The sequence below is a fragment of the Hyaena hyaena genome, unplaced genomic scaffold (assembly GCF_003009895.1).
Source record: "Hyaena hyaena isolate Hyena2069 unplaced genomic scaffold, ASM300989v1 scaffold_271, whole genome shotgun sequence".
In the NCBI taxonomy this organism is placed as follows: domain Eukaryota; kingdom Metazoa; phylum Chordata; class Mammalia; order Carnivora; family Hyaenidae; genus Hyaena; species Hyaena hyaena.
The window spans coordinates 1,083,828-1,102,248 of record NW_024080902.1 but is presented as its reverse complement, the minus strand read 5'-3'; the positions used below and the strand labels follow the sequence as shown (position 1 = coordinate 1,102,248).

General features: G+C 35.4%; 1 protein-coding gene across 1 annotated transcript in view; it reads right to left on the bottom strand.

Annotated features, from left to right (window-relative positions):
• Window positions 1–18,421, bottom strand: part of COL19A1 (collagen type XIX alpha 1 chain) — a 329,204-nt gene that overhangs the window by 228,128 nt on the left and 82,655 nt on the right. Inside the window, exons 11-12 of the mRNA XM_039245800.1 lie at window positions 7,325–7,369; window positions 4,904–4,948 (exon numbers count right to left, since the gene is read on the bottom strand). Coding sequence (XP_039101731.1) covers window positions 4,904–4,948; window positions 7,325–7,369 — 90 coding nt within the window. The remainder of the gene's footprint in view (window positions 1–4,903; window positions 4,949–7,324; window positions 7,370–18,421) is intronic.

Below are 18,421 nucleotides of genomic sequence, written 5' to 3'. Positions count from 1 at the left end.
TTTTGAGAGACAGAGTGTGAGTGGGGGAGGGGCAGAGAGAGAGGGAGACACAGAATCTAAACCAGGCTGTAGGCCTAAGCTGTCAGCACAGAGCCCAATGCGGGGCTCAAACTCATGAACCATGAGATCATGACCTGAACTGAAGTCGGATGCTTAACTGACTAAGCCACCCATGTGACCCAAGTATCTGACTCTTGATTTCGACTCAGGTCATGATAACGGTTGTGAGATTGGGCTCCATGTCAGGCTCCATGCCTAGCATGCCTGGCATGGAGCCTGCTTAAGATTCTCTCTCTCCCTCTCCCTTTGCGCCTCCTACCCTGCTTATGCTCTCTCTCAAAGACCAAAAAAAAATTTAAATTAAATTAAACTAAACAAAAAATTATGTTAGGGTTTGAATGACAATATAAAAGAATGGTTAAAAGCAAGATACATCACATGATTTGAAGCAATTACTTAAAAATATTGAATACTATAATGAAGCAGATGTTTACATTTGCTTTTCTTTTTGCTTCTTCTTTTCATAAATGTAACCTAATAATATCTCTACTTTGACAAAGGCCTAAAGTAAAAACCTAGGCTCAGGGTTTAGGTTTATATAAAACCTAATAATCTTCAATAAAATGAAGATCACTTTAATCTTCTGCTAAGTTGCCTTTTTTCTAATATGATAGTTAGAACTTAGTTCACGTATTTACATTTGGTCATGTATTTACAGTTTGGTTTGTATCACTGCCAGGAAGATTGACACAGTACAGGGATAACTGTCAACTCAAGAGTGCATTCTCCATTTGTTCACTAGAGTAGCCCATACAAAACCTGCAAGCCCTAAAAGAAGGGATGCTTAGGAGCACTCCTAAAGAAACAGAGAAACCAGAACACAGACCCTAGCTGTGGGTATATTCCTCAGTCAGAATATAGACCTCTTCCCTCCTGCCTCATGAGGCATGCTGTTAGCATCAAAGGATACTTGAGTGATGCTCACCTGCCTTTAGCGACAGGCAATGGGGTAGTGGATGGGTTCATTCCTATACATTTAAATGTTAAACCAGAGAATAGTGAACCTGAAAATAGCTGTCTTCAGGGAGAGTCCTGCCAGCGTAAGTAATGTGAGAAAGAACCAGTCCTTCAAATGATTTTCACTTCTGGACTGAATTGTGCTTGCTGAGCTAATACAGGAGTTTCTTTCCTATCATAAGTTGCTATAGACTCATGCATATACTTTCAAATGAGGTCCTCTCTACTTGTTCACATTTCATGAATTCTTCTCTGGACCAAAGATACCACATCAGACATCTTGAGGAAACATTTGATCAGTCTGGCTTAAGAATTAAACTGGCTTGGAGGGTGGTTTTGTAGCCATAAAGGAAAATAGATGATTTATCTACTTTGTTTATACTGGATTATAGAAATACCCCATAGTGAAGGGTGCCTGGGTGGCTTAGTCAGTTAAGCATCCAACTTTGGCTCAGTTGAAGGTTCTTGTGGTCCGTAAGTTCAAGCCCCACACTGGGTTCTGTGCTGACAGCTCAGAGCCTGGAGCCTGCTTCAGATTCTGTGTCTCACTCTCTCTCTCTCTCTGTTCCTCCCCCCACTCATGCTCCGTGTGGGGAGCACACACGTCTCTCTCTGTCTCTCAAAAAATAAACATAAAAAAAAAGAAATACCATATAGTGGTATCACAACTATGAAGATACCTGAAGATCATTACATAGCATTTTCTCTTTGACAGTTGACCAATGTTTTCTTATTCAACTGGTAGACATGTGGCTTTGGTAGGTAAGACATCTCTGAACACCAACAACTTCCTGAATTCTTTTGTTTTACAACTAGTGAATTGTATCATTCAAAACAAATTGTAAACACAGTAAAGGCTACAATAAGGCAGTTAAAGAGGAAAGGTAAGTCTTATTGTAATATAGTCTTCCACAAAGAATTGAAATTCAATTTAAATTGTCTTTTAGGGAGTGGGGGAATGGGCAAAATGGTGTAGGGGAGAGGGAGGTATACGCTTCTGTGGAACAAATAAGTCACAGGATGAAAGGTACAGCATGGAGAATAAAGTCAATGGTATTGTAACAGTGTTGTATGGTGACAGATGGTAGCTACACTTGAGGTGAGCATATCTTGAGGTATAGACTTGTTGAATCACTATGTCATACACCTGAAACTAATATAATACTGCATGTCAACTATACTGTAGAGGCCGCTTTTAGGCCACAGGCTTGAGTAATGGAAACTTGAGCAAGGCAAAGGGCCCACAGTGACTACCCAGCTGAATGCAAACAAGCTCATTAAGGCATAGGTCCTAACCAATCAATGGGCTACTTACAACCAGACACAGTTCCTAAGATTACCAAAATAGGTAAAATTCCCTATGTCTCCATACTCCCCTACCCCACTCTATAACTATAGCCTTTCACTACCTCCACATTGCAGACAGTCTGTTCTTTGCTGTTCTGCCCATTGCTCCTTTGCAGTGTATTCAATAAACTTTTATCTCTTTTGTTCTGCCTTGGATGAGTTCTTTCACCACACCCACCACCTGCCCCCACCCAACTGGGATGCCCACATACACTTCAATAAAGAAATTAAAAACAGATATATAAAGCAGTCTTTGTTCAGAAAACAAATTATGTTGTAAGTAGTACAAGAATTTCATGCTTGTGTCACATGGAAATGAGTGCTTCACATACTTATTTAATAATCTAGAAACAGTTTCTAATCTGGAAGTGAAAAGTTGACATTAATTATTTATCTTATGGAAAAATACATGTGGTCACAGGTCAGAATATGTAACATGCAACACTGAAAAAACTCAAACATATGCTATGAGGCAGAATATATTTTTATTATACAGGTTATTATATTAATTTTATATTTGGTTATTAGCTATTTGAATTATAGTTCTCATTCAAGGTATAGTCTTTTCTATTTGATGCTTTATTTCTTCCTGTTGTCTCCATCATTCTCCATAAATATTTTTTGCAGGCAATTGTTAATAGGTATGAGGAACTAGAAGGGAACTCTAATACATATAACCATATTGGATGGTTTTCTATACTTCATAGCCAGTGAGAATCTATTACTGAGTAATACCAACTATGTTTTTAAAATATCAAAATAACCACTAAGATTTTAGTGAGATGGTGACTTTAAATGACATAGAATTTATCTCTCCTTGCTTATTCTTATTCCTACATGTAAAGTTTCATTAATAAAACAGGAACATGTATAAGTAAAGTATTTATTCAAAGACAATGACTGCCATTCTAAAACAAAAATATTCAAAAGATCCCTAAGAAGAGAGATCCACTTTTTAAAAAATAGTCATTTAATGGAATTCTCCTGAATTATATGATTATTATATGGCTGTCCTTTTACTCACAGTTCTATGAGGAAAAGTAATTAGCAAGTAGCTTACATCATGTATAATTTGTCTTACAATTATTATGGATGCTCATTCTATTTAAAATACTTATGGAAGAAGCAACTGATCACGGCCCAGAAAACTAAATACAGGCAACACTGTCTAATTTGAGATTATCTCTCCCCCTTCCCTTATTCTGGTTGTCCAATTACATGACATTTTATGAAACAAAGGGATGGTACTGTTTTTGTTCTATTTAAAAATAAAACTGGACTTATGAAATGCAAAAGGACTCAAATGATTGTCTGGAGGGAAATTTTGGATGACTAACTAAGGCACTTCTATTCTCTGTACTTTCAGGAGAAGGCTGTAAATTTGTAAAACAAAGACTGAATATCGGGTTAACTGCTTCCCTCAGCATCAATCTGGAGCTCTATCCACAGTTTTATTTGCCTCTGAGTCTGGTAAACTTGCAGAGTTTAAGAAGTTTACTACAACCCAATCTGGGATATTGCACAATCTCTCTGGTTTTTCTACAACTTCCCCTCCCTTTTAAGCCATCCCTTCATGGGCGCCTGAGTACCACAGTTGGTTAAGCAACTGATTCAGGTTAAGCGTCCAATTCTTGCTTCTTAGGTCATAATCACAGTTTGTGAGTTTGAGCCCTTCATTGGGCTCTGCACTAATGGTGTGGAGCCTGCTTGGGATTCTGTAGTTCCTTCTCTCTGCCCCTCCCTCTCTTGTGCTCTCTCAAAATAAATAATAAAAATAAACTTAAAAAAATAAATAAAAATAAACTAGCCCTTTATTTTAACTCTTTCAAACTATTCTATTTTCTTTTTTTTTTATTTTTTTTTTACAAATAGTTTATTGTCAAATTAGTTTCTACATAACACTCAGTGCTCATCCCCAAAGTGCCCTCCTTCATGCCCATTCCCCCCTCCCCCCCACATCCATCAGTCCTCAGTTTTTGTCAGCATTCAAGAGTCTCTCATGGTTTGCCTCTCTCCCTTTCCCCCACCATTTCCGCCCTTCTTCTCCCCCTTGGTCCTCCGTCAAGTTCCTCCTAATCCTCCTATACGTGCAAACATATGGTATTTATATTTTCACATCTTTTTTTCTGTTTGGCCCTATTACAGTTCTTCTTATTCATTTCCTGAGGAAAAATTCCACTGATAAACTAGGCATACATGTAAGCAAAACATTTATTTAAAGACTTAGACATTTAGTGCATCAGGGATGTGACAGCACACAAATATAATGCTTAATAAATGTTTTAATCATTTATATATCAATGAAATGCATTTCGTGAGAAATATCTAGATAAAACTACTGTCCAAACAAGCTTAGAAAGATTTCTGAAAATCACTAATATATCAAGTCTAATTTAAGTGAAATAAATATTTTAAGTTTTTTTTCTACAAAATTACTGAATTCTGGATATAGAAAGTATAAGAGAAGTAAGATATTCCATTTCAAAATATTTTAATGAACACTATTTTTATTGATGCTTATGTAATGAGAGATATTTACCTTTTCACCAATTTCTCCTTTGCTGCCTTCAAAACCTTGCTCTCCCTGTAGAAGAGGAATATGGTATATATAATAATAGGAACACTACTTTTAATATACATAATTATTACAATAATAATAATGTTTCTAATAACTATAAATAAAAACCATTTCTAATACATAAATTTTTAAGCCAGACAAATTTATTAACACAGACAAAATTTAAATATTCCTAAATACTAAAGAGTATAAGCCAGAGCTTCACTATTACATTCAATGCAATGTCATCTCCATAAACCTGAATTTCTCCATATACTGTACCTTTCTCAGAGGTGTTTTGAGATTTGAATTCATCAACATAGTGCCTGGCACTGACTAAGTTAGCCATTACTGTTATTATTACTATTACTATTTATTTCACTAGATCTAGTAGAAAAGCCTTCTAATGTTGACTTCTATGGAATACCATTCCAGTGGGAGCTGTGTGATGAATGAGAGTTCAGGTCTGAACCCTGAGTCCTGGCTCCAGCTCTGACACCTGAGCTGTACACGTTCTTTACCCCCCAGATCTCCTGCCTCTCAGTCACAGAAAGGAGGCTGGCAATTGTAGGACTGCTGGCTTTCAACCACCATAATTATTCCAAAGGTGTAAGTCTCCTATTCCTCAACTAAATCCCTCTCTGAACTGACAAGTTTATTTTCCCACTTAATTCCAAAGATATTTATAGTACTGATGTTTGATTCATATATTCAAACAAATATTCACTGAATGTCAAGTACATGTCAGGCACTCCAGGCAACATAGCCAGCAAGTGAATGCTAGAGACAGGTCATCCTCACCCTTCCACCCACAAGATGCACTCAGTAAACGAAATATTTCCTGAGTGCACACAGACAAGGATGAAGGGTTTCTTATCTCCAGTTTTTTTCTATAGTGCTGCAACAAGGTGACACTTGACACAATTAAAATTCATGTTAGAAGCACACTGCCAGGATTTTACTATAAGTATAGTCTCTGTGTAAAGATTATAAATAACATGTGTAATCAAATATATGTATATGTGTACATGTATATGCACACATACATGTATGATTAAACTATTATTTCTGCTTCATTTGTCCTTAAAAAGGGTACCAGGAAGACAAAAGGTTAGTATTTGGGTATATGTGCCACTGAATGTATGGTCTATCTTTATTCGACCATTTTTCCTACAATATAGACTTTAACTTGATCTGTTAATTCAAGCTGACATCGAAGCTGCTACACCCCCCAGTACATCAGTCACAATGTCAGCATGATGCAGCCACCACAAACAGCTGCTGGAAAGTCCAAAACTATTTCCCAGCAGATAAATCTGCACATCCTTTGGCTTACAACTCAACTCACAGATGCAGCACATGCTACCCACATGCTAATGGGTTTTGTCTAGAGTTGCTGTGAAGAAATTCAGAAGCTTGCCATTTTATCGCTGCCAGTTCAATCTTATTATCTTTATCAAGCCAAGTAAGAGAAGGTTTTTCAAACACCATACCTATAAATAAGTGCACATCTTTTTTTTTTTAATGGTAGTTTTTAGCTACAGAGAAAAACCTAGATGCTATAGTAACTTCTGACATCTTGTTGTTAAGACCTGTAAAACTTCCAGAGCATAGAAATGATATGGTTGGCCTGGGTGGACATCTAATATTACTTTAGTAATGCTCTCCCCTGTGGTGGGATTATCTGAGTGGTATCATGACAGCTGGCCCCACCTGAAGTGGCTCCCCATCCCTCTAGGAAACTGGAATAGACCAGTCTCTGTGCTTCCAGCAATGCTGGTCACACTCCTTTCCAGGAGAAGAAAGAGACCTGCGATAATGAAAGGGTATGAGTGAAGTTCACCTTGGTAAAGAGAGAGATAGTAGGCACAGAAACAAGCAGGCTAGTCAAGGCAAAAATCTTTATTTATTATGAGTTTGTTATTCTGAAAGATATTTTTTGAAGAGATTAGTTTTAGCATCTTTGTAACATTTAATATTCTATGACAGTGTAACTATTATGTTTAGCCAACCTGGGATATACAACAAGAAGATAAGAAAGAATCAAGTACAGTCAAAGGTGGTAAAAATTGTTCCACTCTTCATTTTAGACTCTGATAACAGTGAAAACACATCTAGCGCAGCTCTGTACACTCCACTGGCCCCCAGAAAGCATGATCATTGACGTCTCTGGGGAAGCATGTTGCTAAAGCTCTCTGATAAAGCTCTCTCCTAGAAGGATTCCTTTGAGAAGGGATTATTTCCATGGGTTCTCTTTGAAAGACTGATTAGTGGCTTTCTAAGAGTCTTTCAGAGAATTAAGTTTCATCAAATAAACTTTTTGAGTCTTCACTCTACCATGTGCAGATTCAATTCTTAAGATGTTATATTCTTAACTTATATAAACATTCGAAAACTCTTTACCTTTTGACCAGGTAAGCCTGGAGCTCCATGTAAACCATTTTCACCCTAAAAGATGTATAGAAAAAAATCTTATTAGCTACAAAAAACAAATGAATAAAGACAATTCTGCAGTCTTGAAGAATTAGTTCTAGCATTGTGCGGAAAGGTAGCTTAATACTGAACATCTATCACATTCAGGGACTTTCCATCTATCCCTCCTTATCTTAACAACTATAGAGTTAGTACTTCAATTTTACAAAATAAGAAAATAGTCTTCGGGGGCCTGGGTGGGCTCAGGAAGTTAAGTGTCCAATTCTTGATTTTGGCAAAGGTCATGATCTCATGGTTCGTGAAATTGAGCCCTGCATTGGACTCTATGCTGGCAGCATGGAGCCTGCTTGGGATTCTCTCTCTCTCCACTTCTCTCTCCTCTCTCTCTCTCTCTCTCAAAATAAATAAATAAACCTAAAAAAAGAAAAGAAAGAAAACAGAGTATCTGAGTCATGTTCAGGGTCACCCAACTTGTGGCACTACCTGAAATTCCAATCAGGTCTCTCTAGTTCCACAGCTATTTAGTATCCCTTATTTCATGTTCTCTTTTCAAACATCTGGACATATTATTAAAGTCTGGCATAGGCTTTATATGGGCTATGAATTGTTCTCACAACAAATCTATTGGGTAGATACTGTTATGATCATCTTAGAACAGATGAACACACAATCTTACACATTATAAGAGATAGAAATGGAATTCAAACACATACACTTCAGCTCTGTGCACATAACCACCTCCTTAAACTGGCTCAGGGAAGACTTAATTCTGGCTTGTACATGACCTCATCTAAAAACTGAATATATCTATACATCCATTATAGATATGTATAATATCTATTATAGCTATAGACATACAGATATGTAAACATGTGTATCTGTGTGTATATTTCTATATACACACTCATATCTGTTGATTGCCTTTAAATCAATTTTGAAGACAAACCCAATGCTATTTTACTTGAAACAATTGCTTATAAGAATTTTTAGTTCTTTTCATTCATCTGGTTCCTGTCTTGAGTAAAAAGGTTTTCAGCTGATGCTTATCAGTTCCCATTACTGGAATTCGTGGGTCATTTCTTTGACAAGCTTGGTTTGTAAACGGCACACCAGCTAGAATAAGATATTCATGGAAGGATGTACACATTCTTCATGGAGGCTTAGGAATTTTCCTGTTTATAGGAATTGACTTGACTCCTGAGTTTGCGGGTTTAGGCAGCTCAAAATAATTTTAACGATTCCATTGATCTACTTTATTTCTAGAAAACATTTATAAGTAATTTATAAGACAACAATTTTTCAGCATTACCTAGAATGAGGTTACATATGATTTCTTAGAAAAGATTTAAAAGAAAAAAATCACACCTTCAAAAGTTAAAATAGCATTAATATATTCTAAATATAAAGAGATCATTATTATTTAATTAATACATTTTGAAAAGGCTTAGTCATTTTTAACAGAGTTGTACCACTATATACAGACACACATATTATTTTAAAGCCAAGGGCTGTTCTTAGATTAAGTTATCTAAGTTTTCCACAGTAGAACTGCTATCATCATAAAACATACTAAACAGTAAAGGCAAAATTTTGTTCCTAAGTATAATTAAGTGTTGAAGCATCAATAAAATACAATGTACTTATCTATGTAATAAACGTATTTATATTATTTAAAACATCTTTATAGTTCTAGACCTCAGGGATGATTATACAAATATATTAGAAACTTCTCATTTATTTGATAAAGTGATAGTAAAAGCACATTCAGTATTTGACGCCAGGGAACATACAGTGGAAATCGAGCTTCAGTTACTCATCGCAGAAGTATGTCCACTTGTCCATAAGGAGCAGAATTATTTTCAATGGTTGGTCTAATATAATGTTTTATATCATATTACAAGTTACACTTGATAACAAGATATGGCATGTAATCCAATAAAGTACACTGATACAGTATACACTGCCAAAAATAATTTTTTGGAGGAAAAAAAAGTAGTGACAGTATCTCCTTTTTCTTTGCTCACAGCCCACTGCTATGTACTATGTGCTCCAAGTACTAGCACCTAAATTCCCACTTCTGGCACATGTCAGTTTAGGGTTCCACTCAGAAACACTGATAACTGGATACCAAAAATCACTAAAGCTGTGATATTAAGACTGATGGACACTGATTTCATGATTACTGCAATTAAAATGTTGTATTTTCCTATGGCCAGTGTTCACTGCTCCCCACTCTTTCCTGACTAGGAATTTGTTTTGTAAACGTAATCCTAAATTCCCAGATAACCTCATGGACACCAACTGATTACTCTCCCAGGAAAAAGTCAGCTTCACACACCAGCAGGTACAAGATTTTCAAATTGAATGGAGACTACTGAAGCTTAAAGTTTGCAACACCCTTTTTATTTCCTTGTTGCTGATTTTCTTGAAGTTATCAGAGATGTGCCATTTCAAAACTTTTAATAATTTTAAACCATTTGTCATTTTTTCTAGTTTCTAAGGGACAAATTAGTATATTTGTTTTTGTTCATATCCACCACTCCCCTTTCCCCAAAAAAGGTTTGTTAAGTAGCATAAAAATTAAAGATTATATTCAAAACCTAACACAGCTTAAGGTCAACAGAATTCTACCTGGATGGGTGGACATTAGCTGCTTTTTCTGGACTCTTGCTGTTCCTCTTTCCTCCCCATATCAGCAGAAAAAGAGAAATAAGAAGCTTCTCCTTTGGCTTCTGATCAATATTTTAGTGCATTATTGACAGAAAATTACAATCAATGTTTCTCATAGCTATCAGAATGTTCCAAACTTCTTTCTGAGGCATATACTTTCTATTATAGGTTTTTCCATCAAAGGGCTTGTGTCCTTTTCCTTTTACAAATTCAAGCTACAGAAGGACAAGTGAAAGAATATGTGTGATACAGAGGAGGGCCAAACCTAACATTGCTGCTGATAGCACGGTTGCCGTGTTATTACTGTAATGCATAGCCTATCTTCCAACTTCACAGAGCAATCTAAAGCACCCTTTCCAGAATTCAAAGTAACCTCTTAGGGAAGCTTTTGGAAAAAAACTTAGGTGTGATTTAGGGCCAGCTGGTAGCTTTCTGAAAAACTGATCAAAGGATTTCATTTTACCTTCTTTTTATCACTGCACATTTCCCTGAAGTAAACACAGCTAGGCATAAAAGATAAATTATTAGTTTTCCTGATTCCTTTGACATTGGAATCTATGTCTTTTCTTGTCTGAAGGACACTGGATAAGAAATCACATTCCCCAGGGTTATGGTTTATAAAGCTAGTCCCAAAGAGAACAAACAAAGAAAGGCAGATTAAACAAGTAAATGAAAATTTACTTTTAAATTACTACACCTAATCCCAGAAAATAGAAAGTTATATATTATGTTGTGGTGATTTTTTTCTGTTTTGGTTTGAAGAGTTAGGCATTCACCCTCTGATTTAAAAGTCTGAGATGTGGAGCGCTTGGGTGGCTCAGTCAATTGAACACCTTACTCGGGTTTGGTTCAGGTCATGATCTCACAGTCGTGGGAGCAAGCCCCACAATGAGCACTCTGTGAAGCCCCGTGTTGAGTCCTGTGTAGAGCCTCTCATGGACTCTGTGCTGGCCTTGGAGCCTTCTTGGGAGTCTCTCTCCCCTCTCTGCCCCCTCCCTACTTGCATGCACACACGTACTCTCTTTCTCTCACACAAAAGATTTAAGAAAAAAAAACATTAAAAAAAGAGACTGAGATCCTACTATAATACTGTTTCTATATTTAAAATTTTAATGTGTCCTATTATTTCATTTTACAGTACATTTTCCAGGAACTTAATCTCCTTTACAAATATAATATACACTTGGAAATATATCAGTATTTTCCTACTAATTAACTCATATTCATTAACAGAAAATTTACTTAAATTGAATGTTGAGTGCAATAGCTGGAAGAAACATCTGAAATGGAACGCCAGAATTCTAGCATGAAAACCAATAAAAGAGGCAGATAAAGGTAAATCTAATTTTGATTTTGTGTATCACTAACTTGACCTCTATGTTTCTGACTATATGCTTTACTCAGGATATAATATTCAGAAATTGAATTTTATGGTTCTTAAACTGTTGCCACTCAGCTAAGTATTTCAGGAAATAAAATATATATGTCCTATTTTTTTTTCAGACATCTCATACAATCTAAGTATTTTATTTCAGGGAGGATTATATTTTACTTCTATTTTCTTGGACTTCAATCCAAGAAGTAAATCATCAAGTTAAAAACTGTATACCTTATAGAGTTTAAAACTTCAAACTTTTTGAGTCACTCATATTTATTGGATCCTTAATGCAGCAAACACATGAGGATATATTATCATATTACTGTTCAGGATAAGGCAAATTTATATCATTCTTAACCATAAAATGAGTGAGGTCCTATTATTACTTATTGTTATGGGTCATTTCAAAGAAAGGAAAACCAACCCACTGAAGGTAATATACAGTTGATACATGTCTAAATCATAGTAATGTAAATATGGGGAGTTAGTAGTAGCTGAATCCAACATCTACTGTCTCAAAAACTATTAACTTGAATATAAACGTATTGGGGACACAAGTATATGCAGGTGCACATACCTAGAAAATGAGCAGGATGGGCAGTCTTACATATAGGGGCAAGAATAAATTCATACATTTTTATCCACCACCTCTGTTAAAACATTTGTCAAAGTGCTGAATCTACTGAAAACTTCAGTAGTCAGACACTTTTGCTGTTTAATTTGTATTTTGGAAAGCAGAACAAAAAATTACTATACGTAAATAATGCAATAGTGCTTTCTGAACTCAAATTAACCTTCCCCAAATTTCTGCCCATTTGTCTTTTTTTTAAGTTTATTTATTTCTGAAAGAGAGAGAGAGAAAGATAAAGCATGAGCAGGAGAGGGGTAGAGAGAGAGGGAGACACACAATCCAAAGTAGGCTCCAGACTCCAAGTTGTCAGCACAGAGACTGATGCAGGACTTGAACCTATGAACCACATTATCATGACCTGAGCCGAAGTCAGACACTTAACCAACTGAGCCACCCAGGCGCCCTTCTGACCATTAGTCTTATATTACAAAGGAAAAATATCTAATTGGTCTTATGTATGACATCCCTTTGTGTCGTTATCAAGCCTATTCAATAAATAAATTATTTTTTGAAATGATAGTCTGGAATCCCTTAATATGTTAGCTACTGTTTTCTGGGTGCACACTGGTCAGTCAATATATCTTTTAAAATGTGGAACTCAGAATTCCGCACATCACCCCAGAAATGATCTCACCACACAGAACAGAAATAGGAAGGTCTCTCTCTCTCTCTCTCTCTCTCTCTCTCTCACACACACACACACACACACACACTCCTTGTTCTGGATATTATACAGTACTTATATTAACACAACTTGTTTTTTTTTTTTAAGTTAAATTGCTTATGTATACACTGAGTTTGTAGTCAATTACAACCATTAAGTTTCCTTTCGAGGGACTATATCTTACAATCATTTTATAAATTAATAGAATGAAAATTATACTGAGTTATTCAAATTTAAAAAAACAAGAAAACAAACAATGAAATTATTTGGACAGGTACACAACTCTATCCATATCTAACAAAGTTAGAGAACTAGGCCAATATTGTAGGGCCCACTAAAAATCTGGGCTATGTATCTGTGACAATTTCTTTAAGTGGATTTGTCAAGAACAAGTGTTTTGGCTTCTCACTGTATTGTGAGATGGGTTTTAAAACAGTCTTTAAGTAAACTCAAAGCATCGTAAAAGTACTAGGGAAATAGAAGACATTTAATGTGAATCATGTCCTGAAATATCCGAAGTCTAATAACTGACATCTGAATCAAGTATTCTAACAAGTGAAAGATGATGTAAGATATAAAAAGAAGGAAAGTGTCTTCAGTAAGCCCCTAATTGAGGTCAGTGAAATACTAATAAGTGTAAACCATTTCCTGTCCAAAGTATTCCTCGTGATGAGTAATTTATAGTTCTACTCCATATCAATTACTTCTACTGGAGCTTAAACGCACTCAAGTCATTGGTTATTTATCTTTAGCCTTGAGGTACATGGCTGGGAAGATATGGAGAAAGAACATGCCTTAGCTATGTAGTAAGAAAGTCAGGAGATTATTTTCAAACCTTATTTGGAAAAAAAAAAAAGAGCATGATAACCTCTTCAGGTTTATGCTTGGAAGAGAAAAAAGAACGTAGTTTCTCCAAGAGAAAATGGGAAGCGAATTCTGGAGCTGCACACACTTCTCTCTATTAGATTTCATTCTAGGAAGCAACACTGCAAGCTTTGTTAGGTAGATAAGAGATTCTCCTACCTTCCTATTTCCCTGAAGCATCCTTTTCAGAAAGTACAGAAGACTTGCACTGAAGCACCACTGCCTTTTCCAATTCCCCCTCAGCACAGTTTTCTATCAATCATCTTCAATTTCTTTTCTCTATTGGCCTGGGGCTAAGTTCACTTGAATTCTGAATAAATCAACAAACGATTTTCTAGAATCAATCAGGTGCCAGACACTGGCTCAGGTGCTGGGGTTACAGGAATAAGACCCGTTCTCCTGGATCTCACAGTAGAGACAAAGACACAAGCTATACTGATAATGTAAATAAAGTACTATGTACGCAGAGAGAAGGAGTTGTTAATTAGTCTTGTGCCAATAAGACTTAACAAAAAAGATGTAAGTTTTCTTGAGTTTTGAATATGGTAATCTGTAAAAACACAGTGATGGTGGGAGGGATGAAAGGTACCAATCATCGGTGATCATGTTCTTGAATCCTCTACTTAGTATCTAACAAGTTCATTCGGTACCTTACACTGGCTATGTCTGTCCCTCACTTGGATAGCTAAAATTTTCTTTAGACAGAGACACTTTTAGAAAACTCTAATATCTGAAATTATAGATTTTTTTTATCAAATACCAACTACACCTTTAAATTCATTATTGAGTATCTCAGCAATCTACACCAAGAATAAAATAATTAGCCACTAAACAATGCAGAGAAACAGAGACTGCAATCTTTTCTATGGCAGTATTTTAATATTTAAGTGCTAGATTCTCATAGTGCATTAAACCAAGTAAGAACATCAGCAGACTAAGTTCTCGAAATCTGGCTGTTTAACAAATAAAAGTCAAGTGCCTGAGTACCAGATCCACTGCATGTGTTGAGCTTGTCATCCATCTGTTGTGTTCTCTGCCAACTGCTCTACTTGGGGTGTGAGTGGAAGGCATTACAAGGGAATAAGAAACCATTAAGAAATAAAATCAACTGCAGAGTGAGCAAGTTTCTTTTTCTTTTCCTATCCTTCTATTCCCTCTGTCCTTCTGAGGTTTCTGCTTATTTTACTACTATATTGAACCAAAATAGTGCCTACAAATGAGACAATTAAATGAGAATTATTCCATGTAAAGGCAATAATTTTTCACTGATAAAGTATCATCCTTGTAACTTTAATAAGTGAAGCCAAGAGTAGGTTGACAAAACTGTTTTCATTGTGGCCATTTTTCCTATGAATACTGGTTGTGATACAAAGTCCAATCCTATGTCCAGATTTGACTAGGTTTCATGCACTACAAAATTTTCTGAAATACAGAAGTATATAGATGATTCTCAGTTTAAGAGATATTTTCTCTAGCATGGTTCCTGCTTGTTTTGTAAATCTTGATAAGTTCATAGGAAGGAAATATCCCATTGTTAGAATAAAGGTGAGTTGCCCTTTTCTTTTTTTTTCTCATTTAGTGTTCCGATTCCTACAGTAAATTGTCTCACACAAATAGGTGTTTTAACTATTTTTTAAACTTGGGAAGACCTCTGAAATTAATAGTAATTCTAAATTTCAATGGGAAATAACATGAAACTAGGTAATACAGATAGAAAGCCAAATGGCTTTAAAAAATTCTATAGCTTTTCCAATAAACACCTATAAGTTTCTGAGTCTCTAGGGCATGAATGCTACATCTGGACCAGGGCTGTCTCAGGGTTCATTATAATTCACAATAGCTACTGGCCTTGTCTGCACTTTCATAAATGGTAACAGCATCTGCCTTTATTTCCTGAAGCTGAGGTCTTATAAAATGTCTTTTTAAGGGAAAGATCAAGATTCGGAGATCTCAGTCATTTCATTTTGCAACCCAAAAGGAATCCAAAGGTGGACAGGGAAGAGTGGGTGTGCCCAGCTCAATCTCATCCCACAGCAGCAGACTGGGGGCTCCAGAGTTCATGACAAAAAGATGCCTCACACAAAGTGCTCCAGCATGAATGACAGCCTGGCTGTTTTTAAGTCATGCCACATGGCAACTCTCTCATCACATTATCAGATATACTTCTTAAGTGCTTTAATGCATATGGCTTTTTACCTCTAGAAGTTCAAATTTTTTTTTAATAAACTCATCAGGCTAAGTTAAACACTTTTGTTTTGGACCAAATGAATATATAATAAATATATATATGACCAAAAGTATATTTATATTCTATATACCTATTTAATTAATTACATATCAAAAGCATATATCATAGAGAACATAAAGAGAATTTTCTAGGTTAGGTGTTGAGGTAAGGTAATCTGGAGAGTGTAGCCATGATTTGGTCTGCAGGGGTGGGTGTGCAGGGCAGATAAGGATCTCCAGACAGTCCAAGTATGGGAATTTTAAAAGCTTATTTCAAACATAATTTTAAAGTTGAAAACCAAACAAAATAAAATCATGTTGTCTTCATAATACTTATTTTGGAAGGCAAAGCTAAACAAAATACTTTCATTTGGTGAAAAAAAACATATGATGAAGATTATTTGGTGGACACAACTTTCTTAGGGTGGGAGAGTCAGACTCTCTCTGGTTGGGTAGATTTGAAAAGCGGTCCATGGATGTAAAGAGAAGGAATATAGCCCTCCTTGCAGCAGAATTTAGGGAACTCTCTGCACGGTTCCTTCTCGAGGCTGTAGACAAATGAAGTTAAGATCTAATTCAAAACTGTGCAAAGGAAATCTGGAAACTTGAGGAGATATCAAGATGAAACAATACGGTAAAGGTGTAAGAGCTATGAATTCATATGAGTACGATTTAAATTCTGGCCCTACTACCTGTTAGCTAGGAGGAACTTTGGAGGAAATTTTTACACTTTCATAGTTTCTTAATATGTGAAATACTAACGATAATGAATCTTACCTCAGAGATACTGTGAGAAATGAATAAAACAATGCAAAGAAGTCCCTCAAAAGTGTTTTTACACATAATAATCATTGAGTAAATGGGTGTTATTATTATTGTAAAAGTATATACTCATACATATTTCAGTTAAATAGGAAATTAATTGGTTTGCTAACATGCAAATTTAATTTGTTTTTAGAGGTCAAAATTATCTAAAATATGTGTGACTTTTAACATTTTTCACTAAATGTATTTTGAATAAATAATATAAATTTCTCAAATGAGTTCTCACTTAGTTTCACAGTAAGCCTAAGTTTAGAATAATAGAATCATCAAACTATTTTCTTTTAAAATTATATCTATTTGCCAAATAGATAAACTTTTCCTCTGCCCCCATTATCTGCAGGGAATACCTTCCAAGACCTAAAACCACAAATAGTATCAAACTCTATATATACTGGTTTACCCTATACATTCATATCTATGATAAAGTTTAATTTATAAAATAGGCACAGTAAGAAATTAACAAAATAACTAATAATAAAATAGAACAATTATAACAATATGTGAATATAGTCTCTCTCTCTCTCAAAGTATCCTACTGCACTGTACTCACCCTTCTTATTGTCATGATATGAGATGATAAAACACCTACGTGATGAGATGAAGTAGGTGAATGACATACTGTTAGGCTACTACTGACCTTCTGACCAGGACCATCTGTTCCAGATCACAGTTGACCACTGAGAAGCAGAGACTACTATATTTATAGATCAGGCACTGAGCTGCCACTTTTATGAATAATCTCATTTAATCCTTAAGGCAAAACCAGAAGTAGATACAATATAATGCTTATTTTAAAAAAGAGAAAACTTAGAAGAAACCAAGAGACATGCCCTAAGATTACAGAGTGAGGATTTGAGCTATAATTCAAACATAGGCCTTCTAACTCTGGGTAGTTAGTATCTGCATGGCACAACAGTGATGGCTATCATTTACTGCATCCCTACTCTTTGGGAAAAAATTATTTTCATGAAAGTTTTCTTAGTAAAATAAACATTGTAGGGACAAATTGTAAGTAATTAAGCAGTCAGAAAATTGTTTTTAGCACAGTTAGGCTCTGTATTTATTCAACTTTTACTATCACATTATTAGGATTAAGATGGCTAAAAAATAATTATTCCTAGTTTTAAAAAGTATCCCCACTTCTCAGAAAACATATAGGATATATAACATGTACACATGAAATAGAGAATAAGATAATGTTTTTGAAATATTCAAATAATGAATACAAGAATGCTTTCAGTGGTACATTTGGAGGTAATACTGTGGGAAGGATCTGCTCCCAGGATCTATATCTTCATCTCATTTTCCACTGCATACCATGATGAGTTGTGAATACATGTGTTCATGTGTGTGTGCATGCAGGCATGTATATGTGCCTGCATATGTGTGATCTTTTGCATTAAGTGTTTTACTTATCAATGGAAATTAGACCATGGAAATTAGACAATCCAATTTTGACTAACAGTGGCTTCTGTCCAACCAAGCTCACCAGAAGTCACCAGTGACAAACAACTAATACTACTTGTTATGCTGACATAAATGTATAGGGGACAGTTATTTGTTTGCAGTGTGCTGGCTGTATGGATGTACATATTAGGTTAGAATGTCTAGTGCAATTTTGTATAAGATGATGAGTATTAGAATCACAAAAGAACCTAATTAAATGCTATAGTTCTTCATCTTCCATGACTTGACATATCCCATAAATTGATTTCATAATATAGTGTTGTTTAGTGTACTATTTTTTTCCTGGGCCTCAGAAGAAACCAATAGTTTGTTCAAGGCTTTGACTTAAAAAATTTACTGCTA